A 10,789-nucleotide genomic window follows, 5' to 3' on the forward strand; every position below is an offset into this window, starting at 1 on the left:
ACAAGTGGATAAAAGCATTTGAAGAGGACATAAAATCAATACCAATTTTCGAATCATTGTCTAAAATTTCTCTTTGGAAACATATTGAAGAAGACTGCTTAAGAGAAATGTAAATAAATACTAAACTGCGGTTAAGATATTGATGTTGTTTTCAACACTTGGTATTGGAATTAAACACATCTAATTAACGCGACCAAGAATCAGTAGAATATTGTATACATGATGGATGTATTAATTCCTTTCAATGCAATATAGTTTCGTAGAATTTGAAACAGATTATACATATATTTTATTACGTTTTAATCTAAAGAATTCGTGATAAAATATTGCAGTTTGCAAGGAATTGCTATATCGCTTAAAACAAGCTACGGGACTTTTACATGATATAGGGTTGATTAATGACAACAGATTTTTATGGTTTGCATAGATTTATCGGCCCTTTAATATGTACGAAATCTATTCAAACAATTATATGGGGAAACGTTACGACAATAATGTCTATTGTCGCCTATAAGCACAAGTTTCCAGTTCAATTCCATATATTTTAAAGAACTTGATGGATAAAAATGAGCCATTTTAATACTGTTTTCTCCCAGATAGAATTCTATCTCCTTGGAAACCAAAAAATAAAATAAAAAATATATTAAACAAACAATAAAATTCAATTTTAGAATATTTTATATTCACATAAACAAACAATATTATAATGACAAATTTTACAAAATTCACAAAAATAAAAATAAAAATATCAACAAAACTTTGAATCTAGTTTCAAAATTTTATTTAGTAGAAAATCCTTGATGATTTCTACATTTAACTGAATAATTGCAAAATTTCTAATCGACTTTCCCAGTAAATGTGTTCAAATACAAGTTTTACTACAACGGATCCAAACAAACTATTAATTTGACAGTAATACTGCTTCTTAAATTCATTTTAATTTTTAGCGACATTATCATTATTTTTCTTTAAAGAATAGAAAGGTACAACGTTTGACTAGTATTTTAGCATAATCAGAGACATTAATCACGAAAAACATAATATTTCGAGAATACAATTTAATTCAAATAAAATTTTGAGATATCCAAAATATGTATATTTCCTGGTATTTAAAAAAAAATAAGATAAAATTCATCAGTAAAACTGTATTTCTTACCTTAGTATGTTCCATATTTTAAAAATTAAACACAATTTTCATCACAAATAATTCTTAAACACAGAAATTAAAATAACAATACCTTATGGGGGGCACCGTTCTCTAATGTCACAAATATTGTATAATTTTTAACACAGTGTTTTCATCTATAATTTAAATTTCAAAAATGTCCTAAATTTGTCCAAAAGATCAGCTTACAGCTAACGGAGTCGCTGACGGTGGTGCCGGTAAAGCCGGGGTCGCACTAGAAACGATATTTTCAGAAGAGGATGGTATTTTGGGGAGAGCTAGGGAAAGCCCTGTTGTCCCCATCAACACTCCTGGTCTTGAATACGACAGAGCACTAACAGGGGCGGGTTTTATCGGCACCCTGAATCCTAGAGGAAACGATTCAAAGTTTGAGGGTTTTAACAAACTATAGTCACTGGGTAATGAAGCAAGATGTCCAAATCTTGAAGCTAAACTGGATGATATCGACGAAAACGTTGACGCAAGGGACGTTGGTAAATCACCGTTATACGCTGACAGGAGTCCAGGATTAGGGATACCCCCTGGAAACGGGGGAGTAAATCCCGGTAGGTGCGCGGGGAGGAGGGTCTGTGGGAGAAGGGTAGTAGATTTATACTGAGGAGAGATGATATTCTCGATGGTGAAGGGTTGCTTGGGCGGTGCTGTGTAGCTAGAGACACTGTAGGGCTGGAATCGACTAGAATCTTGCGACATCTGCAGCCTAATCCTTGCTTGTTCCTGTATGAACGCCGCCGAACTTAATTCAGATTTTAAACTCTCCATTGATGCCGACAGACTCTTCATCTTTGTTTTGAATCTTTTTCTTCTGCGGAGGAAACTTCCATTTTCAAACATGTCACCACACATGGGATGTAAAGCCCAATAACTGCCCTTACCAGGTCGGTCAGGACGACGAGGTATCTTTATAAAGCAGTCATTAAAGGATAAATTATGTCGTAAAGAATTCTGCCATCGTTGTGTGTTCTTTCTGTAGAAGGGAAAATTGTCCATGATAAATTTATAAATATCGCTCAGTGGCAGCATTTTTTCACCGGAGGCTTGAATAGCCATAGCTGTTAAAGCAATATATGAATACGGCGGTTTTTGTTCATCGTACGTATTACGGCCTGGTCGAGGCATTTTTCAAAATAACAAATGTTTCTCTTGAGGTATCTGTCACAAAACACGAATTTTACACACGAATGCCAAATACAGTACACGGTCTTTCGGTTTCTCGCTTCAAATCATAGAAGACAAAGGCTGTATATTCATCAAGTATGTTCATACCATCATCGGATTGCAGGAAAATCCTTCTTCAGATAAAATTGAATAAAATGCGGTTGATATTGTTAGAAGATGATACTAATCACTGGCTGCTTCATTCGCTACTAAAACATACATATTGCCTTCAAATTGTTGTGACAAATGAGAGAATTATCGCATTCCGTGTCAAAATAAACGTGTTTATTCGTCCCCGCCCACTAAGTCGACAACCATGCAATTATCGACCTGTCAATTAGAGTCGAGTGGGAGGAGCCAGTTATTCATGAGACGGTATTGTTCGCTAGGACATTGTCAAGCCGTGTTCACTAACCCATGCAACTTGACTAACATTTAGTTTAACGAATCTTTGCTCATTTATTCGTTTAGAAGAAATTTGATAATTTAATCAGCACCAGATCACACACCGTATGTTTTTTTTAATTCTGTTCATAATTTCGTTTCGTTTGTCTTTGCCTTTTGTGATACGTCCCAAACCCGTCAGTTGAGCGATTTAGGTTCACTGCCTCGTTTTTCCATGGTTCCACGATTCTTGCGTAATAAAAAATAACAATTGACAAATCTAAATAGACACGTGCGGTCGATTGACAAAACGGAACGAAATTCAATTGTTGTATGGTGTTAAAAATAGCAGAATAGGAGACAAAAATTGATGATGTGCGTTTCATTATTTTTCCCAATCCCTGGTTTACAATATGATGACAAAGGGGTAATCCCCTTCTTTTATAACATGTGGCTGCGTTTGACCATAGATTGTAAATACGGTAAGACTAGTAATGACTTAATAAAGACCAACTATTTCAATAGATTTCACTCAACAAAACAACGCCATTCAGCAGTATCGAGGCAACAAAACTGTTGTCTTTTTACAGTTTTGTTCAAAAGATGAACTTTTATATAGTCGTTAAAAGACCATCAAAATCTTGTCAACCAACTTGAACCTGCCACCCTTTTTATGATCTCACAAATTTTTTGACAATTTTATTTGTTTTTTTGTACAAATGTTGTAAATTGAATGACACGATTTTTAAGTATTTTAAAGAATTTATTTGCAATTAGTTTTGTTAGGATAATTTGTTTATTAAGCAATTTAACTAAACGTGTGCCCCTGTCTAGAAACACCTCCTGTGTTTTCTTTTTAAAAACCTGATTGTCTTTTCCACTTTTATTGATTCGTCTCCGTTTTTATCGATCGTGTATACTTCAAAAACAAAAATTCTAATTTCTGTTTTTGTGGTCCAGTTTTCCTTCTTTAAAAAATCGTTATTGTCTGCGTTATTCCATATTCGACCCGTTTTTAAAGCAAACCAAAGAATATGTATTTTATGTGTATAGATGCTAATAGATCATGTAAATTTTGGCCACGTGTTTCTTTCTAGATTATGATCCATATTCAAAAACCTGTTTCCATCTCTCATGTATACTAATATATGTATATGCAGAAAATATTTAAATCGTTTTATAATATCTTATAGAAATGATTTGACTCACTGACTGCTTCTATCCCTTGATCGTTTATATCATTAACAATGAATTGTCAAAATACATATATTTAAATAAATGCTATTAGTATATACTGTAGAATATATTTACATGTATATCTCAAAACACCATATGGTGATGATCAAATAAAAAGATGAATGAAATATAATAATGGTGTTTTATCTTCTGAAATACGAAAGCAGCCTACATCTGATAGGTATATGCAGTCTTCGTACATTAATCATAGTGTTATTAGATGTTAAATTTATTTTATTTTTTCTCATAAATGCACCTTTTCAGCAATTTTCTGTTTTGCATTTTCGCTATATGCAAAGAGAGAGAGAAATGGGGTTTAACGTCCACTCGATACAGATTAGGTGTCATTTCGGGACTACGCTATATGCAGACTTCATAGATAAATTATAGTGTTATTAGAATATGTTCTATAAAATGATTCTAATTTTTTTCATAAATGTACTTTTTCAGCACTTTTCTGTCTTACGTTCTCTCATATGAAAGAAAGCTGTGGAGCTTTTTAAGTGTAATTGATGGGGTTTAATCATGAGATACTTTTAGACTAGCAATTTTTAGTAGGTATTTTTCTTTACAACTATATGGTTCAAATAATTTCTAATTAATAAATTGTTTAAAGTTTCAAACATATATAAACCGGCTACCTGTTTAAACCAACTATTTTAGTTCCATGTAGAGTCAGATTATACAGGGGTTGGAACCAATCTCAATATTCATATCTCGCAATCGTCAAGTAGGCTTTTTTTTCTGAAAATAAAAATTTTACTTATTTTCAAGATCAAGTATGAATAGCATTATCTGGACTGACAATATTTTTCCAGTGACACGCATTTTCTCGAGTGGCTTAAATGATAGAATATATGGAAATCGATTAGTTGGTCAATAATATCCACATCGCACCCCTTCCTATTATTAAATAATGAAATGAAATGGGCTTTAACGTCTTCAAGTTCTGCTCAGAACTGGGCTAATGAAGACGGGCATACGCCATGAGGGAAATTTTGCCCGGACAGCGGCACTACAGCCTACTCTTATATGGAATTCCAACTGTCAGAGTATCTTTTACGTGCACGCCAATGCACACACAGGACCTCGGTTTTTGGTCCCATCCGAACGTCTAGACAGCGTCCTGCATCACTGATAAGGGGGTATCACGCCGGAAAATCTGGATGAACTTTCTCGGCGAATGCAGGGATCGAACACCCGACCTCCAAGCTAGCGAGCCAGCGTCTTACCCACTTTGCCAACGTGACCCCACGTGTTAAATAATCAGCTCGGCATATTCATAATTTGCAACCATATCACGTGTTAACCTATTCCTCAAAAACAGTTTATCAAGACTATACCCAATTGAAAATAGTATGGCATATAATATAATATATGTCTGTATTAATAAAATAAAAATATTACTAACAGGTTTTATTTTGTTTGTTCTTAGACTTGATTAATTAGGTCGCAACAACAATCTTACCGGTACAGTAACAGTGGTATACATATTTCAATATCCAACATATTGTTCGCCATACAACAAATATAAATCGCATTCAATCGGTTCTGTTACACATTAAAATCCATTGGGCGAATAATTCTACAACATGACCATTCCAACTAGCGGTGTATTTTATGTGTTCTGGAAATGTAAAAGCAATTTCATATTCTACTCCGATGATGGGTTTTAGTGTTGTTTTACTAACTCAGACTTGGTCCGGTCACTTATTTACGTCCTGTTCGACATTTCTGCTCATTTACTAAACTTAAACATTAGAATAAATCAAAACATATTTATTAAACGATATTGGTGTAGAGTGTAGATGTATAAGCTATCTCATTGCCATAGAATGTATCTTATTGATATTGATGTAGAATATGCATCTTCTTGAAACAGAATATATCTTATTGATAATGATGTAGAATGTATCTTGTTGATATTGATGTAGAATGTATCTGTTGATATTGATGTAGAATGTATCTGTTGATATTGATGTAGAATGTATCTTACTGATATTGATGTAGAATGTATCTTGTTGATATTGATGTAGAATGTATCTGTTGATATTGATGTAGAATGTATCTGTTGATATTGATGTAGAATGTATCTTACTGATATTGATGTAGAATGTATCTTGTTGATATTGATGTAGAATGTATCTTGTTGATATTGATGTAGAATGTATCTTATTGATATTGATGTGGAATGTATCTTATTGATATTGATGTAGAATGTATCTTGTTGATATTGATGTAGAATGTACCTTGTTGATATTGATATTGATGTAGAATGTATCTTATTGATATTGATGTAAATGTACCTTGTTGATATTGACGTGGAATGTATCTTATTGATGATATTAGTGTAGAATATATCCTATTGATGACATATTGACTATATCTTATTGATGTATCTTATTGGTGTAGAATATATCTTATTGATATTGACATAGAATATATCTTATTGATATTGACATAGAATATATCTTATTAATATAGAATGTATCTTATTAATATTGATGTAGAATGTATCACATTGATGTAGAATATATCTTATTGATATTTGTGTAGACGGTATATCATTGATGTAGGATGTATCTTATTAATGTACCTTGTTGATATTGACGTGAAATGTATCATATTGATATTGATGTAGAAGGTACCTTGTTGATATTGATGTTTGATGTAGAATTTATCTTATTGATGATATTAGTGTAGAATATATCCTATTGATGACATATTGACTATATCTTATTGATGTATCTTATTGGTGTAGAATGTATCTTATTGATATTGACATAGAATATATCTTATTGATATTGACATAGAATATATCTTATTAACATAGAATGTATCTTATTAATATTGATGTAGAATGTATCACATTGACGTAGAATATATCTTATTGATATTTGTGTAGACGGTATATCATTGATGTAGGATGTATCTTATTAATGTAGTCATGCAGAATGTATATTGATGTAGAATATATCTTATTGATGTAAAAATACCTTATGGATGTAGAATATATCTTAGGGATGTAGAATATATCTTATGGATGTAGAATGTATCTCACTAATGTAGAATATATGTTATTGATGTAGAATTATCTTATTTCTATTGTTGATCTAAAATGTATCATATTGATGTAGAGAATGTATCATAATGATGTAGAATATGTCATATTGATATTGTAGAATGTATCTTGAGGTATCTGATTGGTGTGGCTTGATGTTTCGCATTGATGAAGAAACTATCTTCTGATGAATTGTTAAATTTTAGATTATATACGGCACACAATTCTAATAAAACATCTTTCTAGTTTATTTATAAGAATACATTAGTCCAGTGGTTTCCAACGTTTTCCCACTCGCCGAACCCATGTTTCATTATGAACCCCAGTTATATTCTCACATGAATCTTTGATAAACCCTAACATGGGCCATCTTAAGCTGATAAAACCTACATTTGAACCATCTTAATCTGAAAAATTAAATTATAAAACAGATATGAATGAAACAATATGTATTTTGATAACATCATACATTCCTGTTTGTCGACAATTCAAATTCTGATCAAAAACGTTGGGCATAAACCGATAGCAAGATGTCCGGCACTACTGAAATACATTGTCCGAATACCAACAATTTCAAACTGAATTATAGTTGCTTACCGAGCTCCTTTTAACTCGCGCCCCCTCCCCCGCACCCCAAGTTGTTCAAGGACCCGTAAAGGGTCGGGAGTCCAGGTTGGGAAACATTGTTTCACCCAATGGTGTAACTCTTGTTTACTTGCTTGTTAAATCAAAATAAGGATCAAGAAGTTTTCATGCTAAAACGGTCAGTCTTAATTAAATTAAAATTACATGCGTAAATCCCCAAATTTCGATTTATGAAACACATTCATTTATGAAGTAGCCATTAACGTTTTGGAATGAGTCAGTCGGCAATAAACGTCTTTGATCATCAGCCGAAACACGTGGATCTGTTTATTTATTTTTGTTGGTTTAAAGGCAACAAACAGGATTTACATAAATTGCCTTAACAACTAAATTAGGGGGAATCCATTATATAATATTGAATTAATCAAAATATTAGATATTTTTGTTAGAACTTATAATAACATTTTCTTGGCAAGTCGAATAATATGAGCCTTCCAAACAGAATATGACCTCTACGCTGTATTCTTTTAACAAATAAATATTACCCTTTTCTTTAAGTATCGGACCAATACACCACTAAAATTGTTTTAATAATTTGGGGCTTTGAATCCCCCTTATCTTTAAGGACAGTACCCTTGTTTCAAAATTTATGAAGAAAAGAAAACACTATCTAAAACGTACTTATATGCCTTATATGCGTCGAGGTGTTATTTTCTTGCTCTCGAATAGGCCTGCAAATAGCAATAGCTAATAAATCAAGACATCAAATTACGTCATAATAGAACAAACAGCCCCCTGGGAGGATAACTCTTGTGTACAAAAACTATAATTATTTAATTAACTATGTTGTTATCATCTCAATTAGTAGCCAATTAAACTCATAAACAGCCTTGTTTTCCCGCCTTTTATTAGTTAACTCTTCAATTAAGCCGTAAAAATTCACACTTTTCAAATTGATCTATTTCATATGAGACGATTGGTATCTCATGGCGGAAGCAAAGAATCTAGCTTTGGACCGTAATCGATGGACATTTAATGTGAAGACCCCTATCTTCCATCGGTAATGGGTAGGAGGTTTTTTATCTCCCGTTTGTTCTATATTCAGTTTTCGAATTTTGTTCATTTTACCTTGCTATTAAAAGATTACAAAATTAGATGTTCTCATTTCTAAATAAAAAATAAAAAGTTTCTGTTTTTGAATTTCGCATGATTGTTATAATATTTTTTCTCTAGTTCAAATTAATATAAATATTAATTAAAAACAAAACATAACAAAACCTTTCTGTATTATTTTTTTCTATAAACAATAAGTTTCCTTGGGATAATTCCAAATTGTAGTTTGAGAACAAAAAAAGACCCCATTTTGAGAAATTTCAGGACCTAACCTTTCTGTAATATTTATTTTTAATATACTGAGAAATTTCAGGACATATTCGCCCTATAGTACAGGGCCCGAACCTTAGCTGTTGTCTTGAAAATCATAATTATTGATAAGTTTGGGGATACAAAACGTGACTTTACATTATCGGTTGTCGATTAATTTGGAATGAAAAGAACAGGATAGACGAAATAGTATAAAGAAATGGATAATTTGTTAAAAGTCATAAAACACTAAGAATAACGATATAGGTTTCACGTGACGATAATCAGATTTAAGTCATTTGTCTTCATCCGTCATCGATAACTTCATCTTTAATCTTCCGATGATGACGGCGGCTACATCAAAGGCACGATCGAACATTGTAGCGGTAAAAGTGATGGTTCAAAGAGAACCGACAGATGATGGTATATAAAGAAACAGGTAAATGATGCTGGGTAACAGTTTGGGGTAAAGAAAAGATTTTAATTAGGTGATTGTTGGGTAGGTATCGCACCACGTGTGGTTCAGGTAGCTATTACCTGAACATAAATTAACTATTCTAAACTTTAACGATTTAAAAGGTAATAAATTAGATTACCTTGAATGACAGTATACCTTAGCTTTACTTATTGTACTATAGATGTTACTCCATTTTTAAAGGATCGTATACCATGTGGTGTATATGTCAGTATCTATTAGTACACAGGTACATTAAGACAAGTACCTATTTGTAACCTTTAATCTCGGTACAGGTAATAAATTATCACAATCAAATTAAAGGTGATATCCTATATATGTTTTATTTTATCTGTTTGAAATTGTGGTAAAGTACAAAATACTTAATTCAGATTGTATAATACGGAAGCAGGTGTTCAGTGTTTATAGTGTTGATTTGTGTGAGTTTCCGATGGCACTTAAAGTTTCAATATTTTCGCTCAGATTAAATGGAACCACACTGTTGTCGATAAATATTCAACAATATTAGACCCATAACTATTTTATCATCTCAGTATATTTTATTTTCGCTCAGATTAAATGGAAACCACACCTTTGTCGATAAATATACAACAATATTAGACCAATAACTAATTTATTATCTCAGTATTCCAGTCGCGTTCATAAGACACACAGGCCCTGGTGTAAACTGAACTGAATTATCGGAAGACACTTTGGAATTTTGGTATAAATGTATTTCAGCAAACAGGGGATACTTACACAATCCGTCAAAAGCAAAATAAAACAATTCTAATGATCTAATCCAAAAATTTCCAGAAATCATTTTTAGCTACAGATGCAGCTTCAATCAGACAAGTAGTGATGGGTATTATTTTCTTCAGGACTCTTGACACAATTTACCAATTGCTAAAGGGTCATTAAAGAATTGTCCAGGTGCTCCCATCCTATACTCATTTCCACCCAACCATCGCCAAATAGTAACGGATTTAGCTGTGTTTTAACCTCGATCTTTCTTGTATTTTCTTACTGTTTATCTTCGATCTATCTTGTATTTTCCTACGGGTTATCTTCGATATATTTTGTGTTGTCTTACTGTTTTACCTTCTATCTTGTATTTTCTTCCTGTTTTATCTTCGATCTATCTTGTATGTCCTTAGCCGTTACGATATATCTTGCATTTTCTTCTAAAGCTGTTTCGATCTATCTTGTATTTTTATAGCTGTTTCGTACTGTTTTGTCTTCTATTTTGTATTTTCTTACTGTTTTATCTTCATTCTATCTTGTATTTCGTTAGCTGTTTCGATAGATCTTGTATTTCCTTGGCTGTGTCGATATATCTTGTATTTCGTTAGCTGTTTCGATA

At 32.4% G+C, this 10,789-nt stretch overlaps 1 protein-coding gene across 1 annotated transcript; it reads right to left on the reverse strand.

Annotated features, from left to right (window-relative positions):
* Positions 1-660: 660 nt before the first annotated feature.
* LOC126818468 (forkhead box protein B1) lies at positions 661-2,577 on the reverse strand. The gene has a single exon (XM_050545896.2). It carries the CDS (start codon positions 2,303-2,305, stop codon positions 1,346-1,348), a length of 960 nt encoding a protein of 319 aa, XP_050401853.1. The 5' UTR covers positions 2,306-2,577; the 3' UTR covers positions 661-1,345.
* Positions 2,578-10,789: the final 8,212 nt, after the last annotated feature.

The sequence above is a fragment of the Patella vulgata genome, chromosome 4 (assembly GCF_932274485.2).
Source record: "Patella vulgata chromosome 4, xgPatVulg1.2, whole genome shotgun sequence".
Lineage (NCBI taxonomy): Eukaryota > Metazoa > Mollusca > Gastropoda > Patellidae > Patella > Patella vulgata.

What these genes read in the sequence shown, in the direction of transcription:
- LOC126818468 (XM_050545896.2), bottom strand. Translation starts at nt 2,305, where the DNA reads ATGCCTCGACCAGGCCGTAATACGTACGATGAACAAAAACCGCCGTAT.